Genomic DNA, 17,284 nt, shown 5'->3' with positions numbered 1-17,284 from the left:
CAGTCACAAGAATGACCGCACGAATGATGAAACAGGAAATACATACATGTTGAATGCCTCCTGTATGTTCGGAACCTTCTTGCTGCTACCCCACACGTCTCCCCCTCCACAAAAGTATATGGTTTTCCCTCTTTGAAGTGCTAAATTAAACAATGTAAACAATAGAAGGAAAAGCAAGGGAACCCATTGACTTTAGTGTGTGTCATGAAAAGTTGTGCATATCTTATATACACACTGATGCTTTCAAAGAGAGGTTTTCCTTGGAATATAATATTTCCAGAAACCTCTCCTATAAAGTGTACTTTAGGCGGATAATTTGGGCAATCCTCACTGTCATCTTTTTCCTATTCACTTGTGCTTTTTTTCCTTTTTCTCATGAACAACACGATCATTGTAGTTGTAACTCCTCCAACATTTAATACACGTCATTTAAAATTTAAATTTAGAATCATGATCATCTAATTGTAGTTCTAAATTCTAAAACAGTTTTTGGTTAGAGACTATGAAGCATCTCCTGCTTTCATTATACTAACAAGATTGAGTCATTTACTTTGATCATTTTCTTCTTATTCTGTGTCATGTAACAACAACAAAATAATAATAATAAAGTTGTCAAGCCCAGCACTTCTCAGGCTGTGACTACAAATCACATAGGTATCTTATCAAAAAGCAGTTTCTGATACAGTCGATCTGGGCTGGGATTTGAGATTTTGCATTTCTAACCAGCTCCCTGGTGATGCTGATGCTGCTTGTTCAGACACTATACTCCGAGTAATGAGGGTCTAGAAGACGGAGGTTTCTCCAGTTACTTGAATCACATGGGTATGGCTTTTATATTCTGCTCTACCAAATGAAACACTGTTAAGAAAATTAAATCAATTTTAGATTAAAACAGGGTTGGAATTAAAGAGCATTTCCCCAAAGTAAAAACTTACATGTTTGTTCACTTATTTCTTCGCTGCGGAGCACAGGCTCCGGACACACAGGCCCCGCGGCCATGGCTCGCGGGCCCAGCCACTCCGCGGCATGTGGGATCTTCCGGGATCGGGGCACGAACCCGTGTCCCCTGCATCGGCAGGCGGACTCTCAACCACTGCGCCACCAGGGAAGCCCTGTTCACTTATTTCTTTACTCTAGGATAAGATGAACAATTTTTCCATTGAGAAGAAACCTCTTTCTCCTGATGTCTGAAAAAAACAGAAGAAAGCCACACTTGTTTCACGGTTTAGATGTGTTTAAAACTATATTATTATAATTTAAAATTATATTAGCCTGTAATTCCTATTATTGTTATTAGTTCCTATCTATAAATTAATCCAAAGCAATGAAAGACTATTGGTAAAGTTTGCTAAGCACCTGAAAACAATGGAGGAAAATATATTTATTTTTAGTTGTCACAGGTAAGATACACTGGGCTTCTATTTCAGCTTATTTTATTAAGTATGCCAAATATAAAAACAAAGGCATGTTTATTGAGTCTACTTCAAGGAAAACATTATAAATGTTAACCTTTCACTGTAATATAATTATGGTCATCCATTAAAAAGAAATTACAGGTATAGGTAAAGGTTAGTAAATGAATGGCAGAGATGAAAAGTCTCTGACCCAGAGACAACCATTTTAACGCTAGCCTTGGTAGAGCTCATCCTTTCTCTAGAATTTGTCCACTAAATTGTAAGGAGCCAGGAAATTTATGAAGAGATTTTAAAGGGAGGGGGCCATTTTACAAATACTATAATACTACTGGGCTAAAAAGAGGTTAAAAAGGAGAAAAAAACCCTAACCTTCCTTTCCCCCCAATTGTCAAAAGTAACATATGTACTGTATAGAAAAATTGGAAAATAAAGAAAAATAAAGGAAAAAAACCCATCTGTAATTCAATTCCCAGAAATAACCACTGATAACATGCTGATATATTTGTATTCTTTTTTCCTATGCATGTTTTACTTTACATGCATAGGAAATATTTGAATCACATTGTATGGTATATATAACACAACATATAATTTCCCACTCATTAAAATATAACTGAGTAATTATATTAAAAATCTTTATATGTTTGTACTATTTTTTTTTACATTTATTACTCTATGTTTTGGACCTTTGGATTCTTCAGATTTTTCATTTTATACATAACTGTTGTGATTTACTTACACCCCCTCACCCACTTAAAAAGTTCTTTTTCCTAGTATTCTGGTTATACACGTTTCGTTCTCCTTCTTCTCTTAATCTCATCTTAAAACTTCCTCCAGTTCGTGGTTCTCAAGTTTATTTCTCAGATTTAATGAAATAAATCAAGTCAGCTCAACAAAGATTTGTTGACTGGGTATGTCTCTTCCCTACTTAAAAATATTTGCACTGTGAAACAGTCAATAATCTCTTGAGTCAAAATCCAAACTTTTCCAGATTTAATACAAAAATTTCCATTTAGTTAATACACATTAAGAGATCCTACATGTAAGCCAGTTCTAGCCATCACCATGTTAATGGAACTCTCTCATCATTAGTTACTTAAAAAACAGTGTTGTGAGCCAGTGGCTAAAATTGGAGAGATTACATCTTCAATTAGTCAAGAAATATAACACCCCAAACTACCTGAAAATGGGGTAAAACATTTACAATGCTTAGGAATCTAAACGCTTAACCTCCCCCAGATTCTTACCATCAACCTTTCTGCATGTATATTAGGATGCCACACAAAAGGAGCAGTGGCTGGGGAGTATTGACTTTTATTCACCCATTATAAACAATGCCCTGTTTGCACGTGGGCTTTCAGGGTTACTTTACAAACACATGCTCAAGGATTTCCTTCCTCATTTCCACTCTACTTCTGCCCAATACACAAGCTCCCCTCAGTTTATTCTTAGCCTTGCTACTCAGGCTGGGGGCTCTGCATCAGCCTCTCTGTTCCTGATCAACCGATAACACACACTGCACCCTCCCCACTGCAGGACAGATTTCATGGCACGGTTTCCTTGCTAGGGCTTCTCTCTTTTCTCCACCTTGGGGACCTGGTCCTTTTGGGGTTAAGGTCTGTTCTTTATTGCCCCACTGCACATCTTCCAGACTGGCTTCATGTACAGGGTTTTTCATCCCAGGATTATTTATAATAATGAATAATGTAGAGGATGATTTTTAAATTACTATATAATAAGATGCATCTGTTTTGTTTCTTTTCATTTAAAAAGCATCTTTAAATGAAAACTTTTTGAAAGCCAGGGTTACAAGGACACTTCTTTAAAGTGATAAAAATCTATAGCAATCTTAAACCAATGGCTGTTTTCATTATTGATGAAATACAACAGAAGCATTCTTTCTGAGGTCAGAAAAAAAATTAAAATGCTTTTTTTTCTAAAGATGTTTGCAACTTGCTCACTTTCCTTCTTCATTTTATATTCTCCTAGCTCTGGAATCCTTGAGCTTCCTGGGTTCAGGCCAGGGACAGTTGCCATGGGTTGCTGGCTCACTTGTGTCATAGGGCTTGCACCCCACTTCCTGATTTGGCCAAATAGTCATGGCAAAAGTATCTGTGAGCCACACAGACTAAAAGATTAGAAGTAAAAAAAAAAAAAAAAAAAAAAACCAAATTGATTGGGAACACTATTTAGGTGCATGAGATGGTGAAACAGAGCAGGACCCCATGGTCCTTGAGCCCCATGTCCTCAGTCTGCCTTTCGTCTGTGGAAAAACTGTAGCCAAAGAATAAGTTTAATCTGAGAAGTGAGAAAATGCAGAAAAAAAGGAAAACAGCCCAACAGACTAAATAATAATAGTGTAGTCATTAAGCTAAGTCAAAGGAACATTTAGTTCCTTCACAAGGGCTATAGGTAATATTCTGAACCATAACCTTTGAGCTGTTTTATAGATACTGAAACCCTCACCAGGTGGAAGAAGTTAACTACCTGATGACCAGACTGTAGCCATGACATAAGCTGCAACAATTCCAAGAACTGGCCTCAAAGAAATGGGAACAAACCGACCCTGGAACTGAAGATTAACTGTACTTAAAACAATCAAGATGACGATGATCAAACAACTGTATTACCAGTTTCAAGATGACTATCAGAGCTGACTGTGCTGTTTCTGCATGTAGTCCCCTCCCCTCCCCATAAAGCTCTTGCCCACTGATTGTCTGTGGGGGGGAGTTGGCCTTTGGACAGGAGTCTGCCCTTCCCCCCAGGTTGCTGGCCTCCGAAATTAAAGCAAACTTTCCTTTCCACCCATTTGCCTCTTTACTGGCTTTAGACCTACGAGCAGCCAGACCCCCACTTTCAGTTGGACAAAATTTTTTTGAAAAGACAATGTTTTAGACTTACTTTTAAAGAAATCTATCCTCTGGTTTATCTTATTAAGATATCCTTTGTTTACAACCAAAATATATATAGAGATAGGAATCATACAATGAGGATTTTTTTTAAATAAAAATACTATTACACCTATTTTATACATTACACCTATTTTATAGGCTGAATTTTTTCACTTAGTCAGACATTATGACCATTTTCCTTTATCATATATATTTGTCTAAATCATGATTTTACAGTCTATATAGTATGTCCTGATATGACAGTACCACAATTTACTTACCTTCATGTTACATCTGATTTTTCTAAACTTGGCATTTTAAGAAATATTTCTACCTCCTCCCACTGATACAACAAAGAGGAAATGCTTTATATTTTCCTCATAGCTGAGATGACTCCCTAATCCTGATAGAAATCTGCATGTTTACACTCTAGATGGAATAAACTAGAAGGTCTTTGGATGAAATAGGGTGATCAAGTTGGGAGTCAACATTATCCATTTCAAGAGCCCAAATCCCCTTAGTTCCCAGAATGTTTCAGCCAGAGTCACACTCCTGTCTACACACATGCGCACGTGTGCGCACACACACACACACACACATGACAGGAGATTGGAAATTAACAGGGATGGACCTGGAGGACTTTATGCTAAGTGAAATCAGCCAGTCACAGAAGAATAAATACTGCATGATTCTACTTACATGAGGAATCTAAACTAGTCAAACTCACAGAAGCAAAGAATAGAATGGTGGCTGCCAGGGACCAGGGTGAGTGAGAATGGGGGGTTTGCTAATCAACAGGTATAAAATTTCAGTTATAGGAGGTGAATAAGTTCTAGAGATCTGCTATACATCACTGTGCCTCTAGATAACAAGACTATTGTACACTTAAAAATCTGTTCAGAGGATAGTTCTCATGTAAAGTATTCTACTATGGTAAAATTAAAAAAAATTTTTTTAAGTAAGTAAGGGACTAAATGCTGATTAAAACTGTGTACATAGGCAGGGCTTTTGACTCATGGTTTTCCCTGTACATGGTGTGGTCCATCCAGCACCTGTACCATCAGTAACTACAGATCCTTTTCTTGGTCATATGATAAAACTATTAAAGTCATGTTTTCAAAGTGCATTTAAAGACATGGGACAAAGCTGATGTTAAAGGAAGAAAGATGACTACAAATAGTATCACAATATATAAACTATATATATATAAACTACATTATACTGTATATTCATTAAATATCCAAATACAAACAGTGGTTATCTGGGGATGGAGTTGGGGGAGGAGCAATAATTTCTTTATTTTCTTCTTTATATTTTCTATATTATAAAAATTTTTATATAGTAAATATGTGCTGTATATATGAGACAAACACAATAAATGCTATGAAATAATCTTCCCTGACTGCACCAAGGTAATTATATATGTTTTATTTCTTGCCATATCTCAGTTACTTTTAGCCTTGTTTTCTTACTTTTTAGATACCCTTTTGATGGTAAATGGTAATGATATCTCTTAAATACAAACCCATATTTTTTATGGTGCCTGTACAATAGGTGATGCCACTTAAAAGGACAGTAAAAAATGTTTATGATGGCTTTATTCAAAATAGCCTAAAAATGGAAACAACCCAAATGTCTATCAACAGGAGACTAGATAAATTATAATATATTTATACAGTGGAAAGATACAAGAAAACAAAAAAGAATAAACCATATGAGATCAATGACTCTCACAGTCATTATGATGACAAAAAGAAGCCAGGAACAAAAGAGAATATACTGGAGGAATCCATGTACAGATTTTGAAAAACAGGTAAAACTAAACTAGAGGACGGAATTCAAAATAGTAGCTTCTGAAGAACCTGAAAAAGAATACATATATGTATATATATGTGTATATATATATATATATATATATATATATACACACACACATATCTGTATAACTGAATCACTTTGCTGTACAACTGAAACATTGTAAATCAACTATACTTCAATTTAAAAATAAATAAAATAAAATAAAACAATAAAAGTAACAGAAGACAATATGGGCAGATTTTATATTGGGGTGGAGAAGTATGATTTTCTAAGTATGATATGAAAGTCAGAAACAATAAAAATGATAAATTTAACTGTGAAAAATAGTGGTTTCCTTTGGGAACTATTGACTAGAAACAAGCATGAAGGATCCTGTTGTGTTTTATATCTTTATCTGGGTAGTTGTTACACAAGTAAGAGTGTGTGTGTTGCATGTAAAAAGCACTGAGCTGTGTGCTTAAGTTTTGTGTTCTTTTTTTTTTTTTTTGTGGTACGCGGGCCTCTCACTGTTGTGGCCTCTCCCGTTGTGGAGCACAGGCTCCAGACGAGCAGGCTTAGTGGCCATGGCTCACGGGCGCAGCCGCTCCGCGGCATGCGGGATCTTCCCAGACCGGGGCACGAACCCGTGTCCCCTGCATCGGCAGGCAGACTCAACCACTGCACCACCAGGGAAGCCCAAGTTTTGTGTTCTTTATGTATATCTTCAAAACAAAACAAAACAAAACAGAACATAGGAAAATTATCTCGGGAAAGAAAGGACTGCTTCTCGGAATGCTAAAAAGCAAAGAGATTAGGATTTCCCCTGCAGCTGGGATTGTGTTGAAACTCTAATTGGGCTTTCTATATTCTTATTTAATAGTATTACCTATTTCCTAAGAAATAATATTACAATATGTAAAGAGAAAAAGAAAAAGAAAAATATACCCAAACTAATTATCCAGGGACATGGGTAGGGTGCAGTGTCTTTGGGCCTAAGGTTTAGTTGTGTCCCAACAATGTAGATTTGGATTAGCTCCTAATCTCTCTCTTTCTCTCTCTCTGTCTCTGTTTCTCTCTCTCTTCTCCACCCTTCTCTTACTCCCTCTCATTTTCCTCTCTTCCTTCTCATCTTTCCTTCCTTCCTTTGTTCAACCCACATGGGTGGGTTGAGTGTGATAGCTAGCATGTCCCACAAGGGCAGAAAGTTTTGTCTGTTTGTTCAAATATACCTCATGTGTCTGGCACATAATTGACATCCAGTAAGTGTTACTGCATGAAGTTACAGCCTTTGCAAGTTTTTAAGCCCAAACAAGGTCTGACCCTAATGTAGCCCTCCAAATATCAATATAGAACAATTCTCAGTCCTGTATTGTTTGGAAAACACTTGAGAAATAGCTCTGCAAGCTGATAATGACAAAGAAGTCATCATAATATATCAAAATAAAGAAAAACTGCAGTATTTTATCTTTTAAAGGAACACAGCCAATCCTGGGGTCATCATATCAAAATCTTCTAACAACAATCCCCAAAGTTCTTTCTCAAACTGTGGACAGGGAAATGGGCCCTTGAGAGTGTCAAGGGAATGAAAGAGGCACAGCAGATTTTCAGTGATGAACAATGAGAATGTGTGAATGGTGGTCAGGCAGCATCTACAGCTTTTATTCACATCTAATTTCTCTTCTCTGACTTCCAGAGGGGCTGTTATTCCCCTGCTGTCTTGGATGATCTTGGAAATTAAGTCTTTGAACAGTGAGCTCACTCAAAGAAGTTCCCTTTTATTGAAGAGTCCAGTGGTGCTTCCAGGATAGAAGTAGTTCCTGCAGTGCCGTCAGACAGTTGGGGCAGTGTTTATTCACCTGTCTTTCTCTTTCTCCCAAGACCAAATATCTGTTGAATTGGCTTAAACATTGCTAAGGGTAAATACAGACAAAAGGTTCTTTTTGGAATGGTTGAAAATAACATAACCAACACTTTTATTGTGATTTCACCCTGGTGAATTTTGCAAGATTTCTGGGCTGTGGTTTATTTGGCCATGGTATGCTGGTCATGGAACTATAAAAAGTGGCTGTCCCACTTCTTCAAGAATGGTTTTTCCTTGCCATGCTTAAGCAACATGCATTTACCCTTCCATCCTCACACTCTTCCAAAATCATTTGTATGTCACTAATTTTGTTGACTTTAATCCAACAAGTATTTCTTAATGTTTCAAGTGCCTCAGAGCCCTTTTAGAAGAAGAATCACAGGAACAAGTGTGATGGAACCCGGTCTGACCACTTTTGTGTTCTCAGTGGCTGCTTGGAGGTAATTTGCTGGTCAAGACAGAATTCCCTGACTTCTATGGAAAATGCATCTTCTCTCCATTTTCTTTAGTGAGGTGTGCCCTGGGTCTGTGTGAGAAGTGGGGTCAGGGCAGGGGGAGGGGAGGGTAGTCACGATCCCTTCCTCCAACTGTAGAGAGTTGGGCTGCCTGCCTGAGTTAGGGTCTTGTCTTGAGTTAGGGTCTGATTGCCTTGAGTATGGCCACACATAAGTTCTGATGTGGAGCTAGTACCATAGTAAATCCAGATCAGAAGTGTTTGAGTTCCTGAGACTGTACAGAATTTGAGCTAACTCATTTGACTGAGGACCCAAGTAGACTTCAGGTGAGGTACAGAGATAATGCTGGTGAACCTGAAGAGGATTTGGGGAGGCCAGTATGATACTTACCATTTTCACCCTACACTTGTGCTATATTATTTATCTTAGTCATTACGTTTTAGTCCAAAGGCTTTTGCATACTCACCATGAATGAAGAAAGTGAACTGTTTCATAAGTGCCTCATGAAAAGTAAAATTAACAGTGGCGTTCATTGATTCACTCATCTATTCATTTATTTAACAAACATTTATTAAACACCTCGTATGTGCCAGGCATTGCACTGTGTGATATTAACATGTTTATTGCAATGTCAAAATAATTTTCTTTTGTGTAAGTCTTGTATTCCATAACTTCTACATGTGACTGCAAATAAACTTTATTTTAGGAAAGAGTAGTTTAACAAGAAGAATGCAGAAGTAAGCCCTATAAATATTTTAAATATGGTGCGAATATTTCTGACTTTAATCAGAATTTCACAACGTACCTTTTTCTGAATATCCAAAATTCTTGCCCTACCTGTTCAGTCAAGTAAGAATACAGGAAGAACTTGAGTGCATACGAGTAAAACCCTAAAATAAATGTAATAAATTCTCATATTGACTATTCATAACAATATCTTTTAGGGGCAGTAAATTTTTGCACTTAGATAAAAAGAAATGACCTTAAAAGTTGGTGTTAGTTTTCTTTTTCTATCAAGGAATTAATAGGGCAATGAACAATAACTTGTGGATTGTTGGGGAATTTACACAATTCCTAATACTTTTTAACGAACAATCATTCCATAATCATCTGCCCAGTTATACACAGTTAAAAACTTGTATCTGACAAAAGAAATAATCTCCACCTTTTTTTTTTCCACCTTTTTTGCATACGTGTTAGCTTTTCCTGCTGCACCTGCTCACTGGCTGCTCCCCATTTCCCGGTAAGTACGTAATACTGGGAGGAACTTTGCCCTTTTATCTCTTCAAGAAAAAAATTTGAAGTATACTTGGCAGGTCAATGTTCAGTCACAGAAATCTCAACGAAGAACAGCCACCCATTTGAGGGTAGCCTGTTTCTCACGCACCTGCAGCTGACCAAGCTTGGTGCCGGCGGGCAGACTCAAGGCAGTCAGAACATGTTCTGAGGCATCCCTGGAAAACAGCAACCGTCTCTGGTGAGGAGCAGCAGGACAGGCTTAAAATGAATTCTTTCCCTGGGGAAGAACAAAGCACAAGTTAGATTCTGAGGAACCACAGTTGGTCTGGTTCTTGCCCCCAGAGAATCCTGTCCTATATTAAATTTTGGAACTGAATAGGCCATTCTTGGCCCCATTGTGAGTGGAGCCCTCATCTATCTTGATTAAATGAGCCTTGAATGCTCGCTTTGGCAGCACATATACTAAAATTGGAATGATACAGAGAAGATTAGCATGGCCCCTGAACAAGGATGACATGCAAATTCGTGAAGTGTTCTGTATTTTTAAAAAAGAAAAAAAAAAAAAGGAAAAAAATGAGCCTTGAATTTTGGAGCCCCCCTCTACACACCTTTAGCAAATTCAGGGGCCAAAAGCCCTTCTTGATACCTGACCTTGTCATCATGCTTGCAACTGAAATCCAGTTCTTCCTGTGTAATATTTTGTGGAAACTGGGAGGCCTTTAAATACACAAAAGAAACATTTGTTTATTATTACCAAATTAAAAAGAATCATAGAATGTTTAAAGTTCTAAATTGATTTAGAACTCATTTAGAATAATAATAATTCCTTGCACAAGGCTGGTAGACACGTTGTTTTGGCCTCTGCCCACGATCCCTTCCCTCTTCTTCAGGGAACGGCACTTCACTTTTTCTTTTGGGCAACTACCTTCACCCCACTATTAGTCCACGAGGTTTATATGGGACTGATTCTACCCCCTAGATCCAGAAGAGGGTCTAAAGAGAGTCCACATCCCCTGACCACAGTGATTGCTTCGAGAATGAGCACCCTGTCCAGGTTGGGCCGATGAGACCCAGCCTAATTTGATGGAGTTTCCGAAGCTTGTCCCCGGGGTCCTGATTAATACATGTGTAGCATTTTACACGGAAAGCTTAAGGAGCTTCTTAAGGTCACAGCAAGTCATTCACATAGCCAGCTTCTCCTGATACTGGCCCACTTTCTAGTTGGGGAACAGTGATACCAACAGATCATTTCAATAATACATTAAGAGCATTCATTCATTCATTCAAGTATTCATTGAGATGATGAATACTACTAGATGCCTGGTTCTGTGCAAGAGATGGAGTTTGACTGAAACAGCCATGATTGCTGCCCAATGATGTTCTGAAAGATGTGTATATGGGCACACACAGGAGGGGCACGTAACCTACACTGGATGTGTTCATATGGGTGTCCAGGAAGGCTTCCTGGAGAAAGACACTGGCTTCCTAAGAACCTCTGAATCTATTCTCCTTTAATTTTAATTTAATCTCATTCTCACAGCTACTGTCTTAGTTCAGCCTTTTTTGTTTCACATCTGAATTATAGCAAGAGCTTTCTAACTGGACTAGATACTTCTACTCTTAACCTGGTCCCTAATATCCAACTCATTCTTTAGTGATGACAGAATGATTTGTTTCTTAGCAACATTTAACTGACATATTATATACATACATAAAATTACATATGTAAGCATACAGCTTCATGAATTTCCTCAACCAAGCACACCCATTAACCAGTGCCCACATCAATAAACATGGCCACCACACCAGAAGCCCATCTCACGTCCTCTTCTGTATACTCACCTCCTCCCACAAATGAGTTTTTAAAAATACTAATCTCAGAGCTTCCTTGGTGGCACAGTGGTTAAGAATCTGCCTGCCAATGCAGGGGACACCAGTTTGAGCCCTGGGCTGGGAAGATCCCACATGCCGCAGAGCAATTAAGCCCGTCTGCCACAACTACTGAGCCTGCATTCTAGAAGCAGTGAGTCACAACTACTGAAGCCTGTGCAACTAGAGCCTGTGCTCCGCAACAAGAGAAGCCACTGCAGTGAGAAACCCACGCACCGCAACGAAGGGTAGCCCCCACTCACCACAACTAGAGAAAGCCCGTGCCCAGCAACAAAGACCCAATGCAGCCAAAACTAAAATAAATAAATTTTATTTATTTATTTATTTATTTATTTATTTTTTTTGCGGTATGCGGGCCTCTCACTGTTGTGGCCTCCCCCGTTGTGGAGCACAGGCTCCGGACGCGCAGGCTCCGGACGCGCAGGCTCAGCAGCCATGGCTCACGGGCCCAGCCGCTCCGCGGCATATGGGATCCTCCCAGACCGGGGCACGAACCCGTATCCCCTGCATCGGCAGGCGGACTCTCAACCACTTGCGCCACCAGGGAGGCCCAAAATAAATAAATTTTAAAAAGAATACTAATCTCATTATATTGCTCTCTTGCTTTGTTACAGCCTTTCAAGGACTCTCTACAGGCTTCAGGATAAAACCCCATCTCCTTAGCCAAACTAAACTCTTGTAATTCCTAACCTACTATCCTGGTTCTCACTGCCTGGCCTTTGCATATGCTGCTTCTTCTGTTTAGACTAATGTCTCAGCCCTCTTCCTCCCCCATTTTAATCATTCCTAATCATTCCAGGAACCACCTTCTCAAAACCTTCCAAGATCCCTTCCTCTCCATTGTCTGCACTTCTCATAGATTCTGAAAGGTAGAAATAGTGTTTTTCATCCCAGTTTCCCAGTTGGCTAAATGAATAAATGAGAACACCTGGCTTTATTACTTTCCCTTAAAGCCTTTCCTCCTCTTGCCTCCTCCCCTCCATCCCTTTTAAGTAAGAACAAACCATTGCCCGGTGAATAAATGCATATAGTTTGTAGGTAAGTCATGACTTTTTCACTGATCCAGCCACAACCTTCTGCTTGGTATCCCCTCGCATACACCAAGATATGACTGAAGTAGGGACAGTTTGTGGTCCTGCACCCTACCAAGATAAGTGGACACAATGGACATTGATATTCATGAGATCTGAGCCATTCTGCCAGTAAAAAATTGCTTTAATTGGAATATCTGAAGGATCTAAGGGAAAATTGGGAGTGGGGGGAGGATACAAGCAAGCAGGCTAACATTTACCAAATGCCAAACACAATGTTAGGCTCTATCTATGATGTCTTATTTAACTGAAGTGGGGGAAGAATGGGCATAAAGGTATAGATTTTTGAATTGCATAAAAAGAAAAGCCAGTATGTCCTTTCCTTCCTTTGGTTGAAAAAAGTTATTCATGCATTTATAGCTTTTTCTTTCTAATTAAAAATAAGAGTGGAGAATCACTGAAGTTTCTAATTTCAAAGACAATTCGCTTAACTAGCTTGAAAAATGATTCTATAAAAACATTATAAAAGCTTTTGGTGTGTAGGAGAAAGTATCACTAGGTTGATGGATACAGCCAGAGCACCTAACGCTGTCCATTCAGCTCCCAAATTGTCACTGTGGGTGGGCAGGTAATGCCACTTGAAACTACCTAAATGAAACCATTTTTATAGAAGCTTTTACAATCTGTACTTGGTTTTCAATGAAAAAGTTCTTCCCAGTAAATCCAAATGGCATAACATCAAAAACACCCGACAGGTTGGCCCCATTCCCAGCAAGTCTACTTCTTCCCTAACGTCTTGTAACTTACATGGCACTGGGCTGGGGCACCACCAATGCACCGCTGTGATCTAAAAATTCTCTCAAAACTGCCTGCTCTCCTTAGGTCAGCAGCCCACCCATGCCCTATTTAGAACTTTGCTGAATAAAAGTTTAATTACATAAATGAAGGCCAAAATCCAGAAATTCAAATTCAAGCCATCAGGGAAAAAAAACTCCTTAAGTCACGGTAGAAGTAGACGCCTCAGTTGCTTCATTGATGAACCTGAAGAGGCCACTGTGATACTTACCCTTTATACCCTAAACTTGGATGCTATAATATTTATCTTAGTCATCGTTTTATAGTTCAGAGTGTTTTGCTGGATCTTCATGAATGTAGATATTAAGCTGTTTCTTAAGTGCTTAGTAAAATTAATGGTGTTGTTCATTCATTCATCTCACTGAATAGGCAGGAAATTCATAGCTCTGGTACAAAGAAAGCTATGAGCCAGCAGGCAGAAGCGTTCATTCAGTGGGGGAGCGAAGAAAAAGAACATGTTTTCATTGCTCAGAAAACTTTCGATTCTTCTCTTTCCTCTACAGTTCGCTTCTCTACAGTTGGGTCTGTAGGCAAAGCGAATGTTCTCCTGACAGTAGGGTTTCCTTGAAAACTTGGTTTCACAAAATGCACCACCTTTGTGGGCCGCGCCGCGGGATCTGACTGCACTACCTGCCTGCGTCGGCGGCAGGTCACGAGGTCAAGGTCGGCTTCGCGTAGGCTGCGCCTCTGTCAGCACGTTTCCTTGGCCTTGCGGGCTCCCTCCCTCCGGCAGGCGTCGCTGGCTATTGATGGGGCGAGAGGAAGGAAGCGGATCTTCGATCCCGCCCGGAGGCTCGGCACCCCTGGGCCGCCTACCTCCCGTGCCCGCCTGCGCTCGCGGCGCTGCGGCTTCTGGAGGGTCTCGCGCCACCTGCCGGCGCCCAGGGATGAACCGGGCCCTCACTCTGGAAGGCAAGGATCTGGGCGGCTGCTCGGGCGCAGCTGGGAGGGAATCCCCGGCGGGCGAGAGCGCCAGCGCCAGGCCAAGGCGTGGGGTGCGCGGAGAGGTCCGGAATCACGGCGACGGCATCCGGAGAAGCGGGCGGGGCGCTGCCGTGGAGTCCGGGAACCCTGGAGGGGCCGAGGAGTGGGCGGAGGTGCCGCAGGAGGCGCCCGGGGCTTGGCCGGGCTGGTCTGGTCGGGCGCGCAGTGGAGGGGAGGGACAGGGCTGCGCCGGGCTGGGCCGCCGGGTCCACGTCCCTCGCCCTGGACCCTCGCCGGGCGGCGAGTGGTGAGGAAGAGAGCAAGACCTGCGGGCCATTAGATCCTGGAACCGCCCTTTCCCGCTCCAGGTCGGGCGGCGACCAGCAACGAAGGCTGGATCCTCAGTGGCAGCATGAGAGCGGGCGCCGCCGCTCCGGGCTTGCGGCCGCGCGGCGGGCGGTGGCGGCTCTGCCGGCGCTCGCCATGGGCGCGCGGTGGGGCCGGCGGCGCACTCGGCGTGGAGGCCTGAGGCTGTCCGAGGCCCAGTTGGCGCTGATGGCCGCCAGCCTGGTGTGCAGCGCCGTGGTCGTCTATGTTTGCTGGAAGCAGCTGCCGCCGCTGCCCTGGGCCTCCTCCGTCCCGCCGCGGCGGGTGAGCGTGCTGCTGTGGTGGGAGCCCTTCGGGGGCCGGCACAGAGCCAAAAGGCCGCCCCCCGATTGCCGGCTGCGCTTCAACATCAGCGGCTGCCGCCTGCTCACCGATCGCGCGGCCTACGGGGAGGCCCAGGCAGTGCTTTTCCACCACCGAGACCTGGTGAAGGGACCCCCGGACTGGCCCCCGCCCTGGGGCGTCCACGTGCGCCCGGCGGAGGAGCAGCAGGTGCTGATGGACGACGAGGAGGAAGCCGCGGAGGCCTTAGCCCTGGCTGCCTCGGGCCCCAGGCCCCCCGGCCAGCGTTGGGTGTGGATGAACTTCGAGTCGCCCACCCACTCCCCGGGGCTGCAGAGCCTGGCAGGTAACCTCTTCAACTGGACGCTCTCCTACCGGGCCGACTCGGACATCTTCGTGCCTTATGGCTACCTCTACCCCAGGACCCATCCCAACGAGCAGCCGCCGGGTCTGGTCCCGCCGCTGGCCCGGAAACAAGGGCTGGTGGCCTGGGTGGTGAGCAACTGGGACGAGCGCCAGGCGCGGGTCCGCTACTACCGCCAGCTGAGCCAGTACGTGACCGTGGACCTCTTCGGCAAGGGCGGGCCAGGGCAGCCGCTGCCTGACGTCGGGCTCCTGCACACGGTGGCCCGCTACAAGTTCTACCTGGCCTTCGAGAACTCGCAGCACCTGGATTATATCACGGAGAAGCTGTGGCGAAACGCCTTCCTGGCTGGGGCGGTGCCGGTGGTGCTGGGGCCAGACCGTGCCAATTATGAGCGCTTCGTGCCCCGCCGTGCCTTCATCCACGTGGACGACTTCCCTGATGCCTCCTCCCTGGCGGCTCACCTGCAATTCCTCGATCGAAACCCAGCTGCCTACCGCGGATACTTTAGCTGGCGTCGGAGCTATGCCGTGCACGTCACCTCCTTCTGGGACGAGCCTTGGTGCCGGGCCTGCCAGGCTGTGCAGATGGCTGGGGACCAGCCCAAGAGCGTCCCTAACTTGGCTGGCTGGTTTCAGCGGTAAAGCCACCCTCCCCTGGCTGTAACCCAGGGAGGCCAAGTCGTCGGCTTTTGGATCCTCCGGATCCTCCGCTGTGCATCTCCTTAACTGCCGAATCACGGGACTGTATTTTCCAAACACGCATTTTAAATCTATTCCCATAGATTAAAGTTGATTTACCAAGTAATATTATTCAGCACAAAGACTGGGTGGGAAGGGTCCTGGGTGCTCATGGTTTTTGGACAACTAGCAGTTGGGCTTCCTCTGCTGTCCAAGGGCATCTGAGCTCGGGGGTGAAGATGGGGGCCCTTCCTCCCCTTGTAACCAGTGCAGAGGTGAAGAAACAGCTTACCTACAAGAAACAATTTTCAGTGGCTCTGAATTTCCTCATCTGCCACAGGCCATATTTGTGGCCTGTGCTGAGTCCAAATCTCACACAATGCTCCTCCACTCACGTGACTGGGCCAAATGCGGCAAACCCCTGGTTTCAGAAAGGGCCTTGTTGCAGGATAGTGAAAGGACTGTGGCCACAGGTGGGTCTTTCTCTTTGTGCCTGGATTTCTCAAAGCGTCATCTCCTAAGAAAAGTGAGAAGGGTGGTCCAAGAATCCACTGACTTCCTTAACAAGTGCTGTTGTTTGTTCCCTTGCTTTATGAATGGAAACAAGATGCTGGATTGTCCCTGGAGAAGAGTTAGGATGAATATTTGGTGTACCTCACTTTACACAAATGTATTCTCGAAAAGCCGCTTTTAAATCAAATTCACTGTTTTAGAAGAGTGCAATATTTAATGGAACCCTATGGATAATCCCTTTATAATGTGAATAATCATCTGCTAACTGATTTTTTCTGTGTCTATGTTTTTCTATAACCTGGATCTTTTAAAAAGCATATTAAAATTACAGATGTGAAAATAAAGCAGAAGCAACCTTCTTCTCCCTTCCTCCCAGAAAACCAGCCTGTGTTTACAAACAGAAGAGAAGGAAGCCACAGTGTCACTTTCCACAAAATTATTTATTTTGTGTCTTTACTGGAGCTGAAATTTAAAGCTGGAAAGTCAGTCCTCCATGGGGTCCTGGCATTACCTGTCTGCAGAACAATGAAAGGGATTGCACTGTATTATGGGATCATGCAAAAGGAAAATAGTTTCCTGGTGTCTGTTAATGGCAGTTTTTGATTCTGTCAGTTTTAAGTTAAATGTTTAGTTGCTAGGGAATAGAACTAAATCAGTGCCTGCAGTAAAAACTTTATCTTTTGTTACAGAAATCTGCAAT

At 42.7% G+C, this 17,284-nt stretch overlaps 1 protein-coding gene and 1 non-coding gene across 2 annotated transcripts; both read left to right on the top strand.

Moving 5' to 3' along the window:
- The first annotated feature begins 10,096 nt into the window (after positions 1–10,096).
- LOC132494539 (U6 spliceosomal RNA) lies at positions 10,097–10,203 on the top strand. Its single transcript, XR_009533116.1, has one exon. It is a non-coding gene; the product is annotated as a U6 spliceosomal RNA (small nuclear RNA).
- Positions 10,204–14,191: 3,988 nt separating this feature from the next.
- FUT4 (fucosyltransferase 4) lies at positions 14,192–16,856 on the top strand. Its single transcript, XM_060105035.1, is given in 2 exon segments — positions 14,192–14,597; positions 14,599–16,856. Coding segments are annotated over 2 exon segments (1,713 nt in total). The 5' UTR covers positions 14,192–14,321; the 3' UTR covers positions 16,036–16,856.
- The last annotated feature ends 428 nt before the right edge of the window (positions 16,857–17,284 follow it).

This window comes from Mesoplodon densirostris, chromosome 7 (assembly GCF_025265405.1).
Source record: "Mesoplodon densirostris isolate mMesDen1 chromosome 7, mMesDen1 primary haplotype, whole genome shotgun sequence".
Taxonomy (NCBI): Eukaryota; Metazoa; Chordata; class Mammalia; order Artiodactyla; family Ziphiidae; genus Mesoplodon; species Mesoplodon densirostris.
The sequence above is the reverse complement of the archived record's forward strand: the minus strand, read 5'-3'. Positions and strand labels throughout refer to the sequence as shown.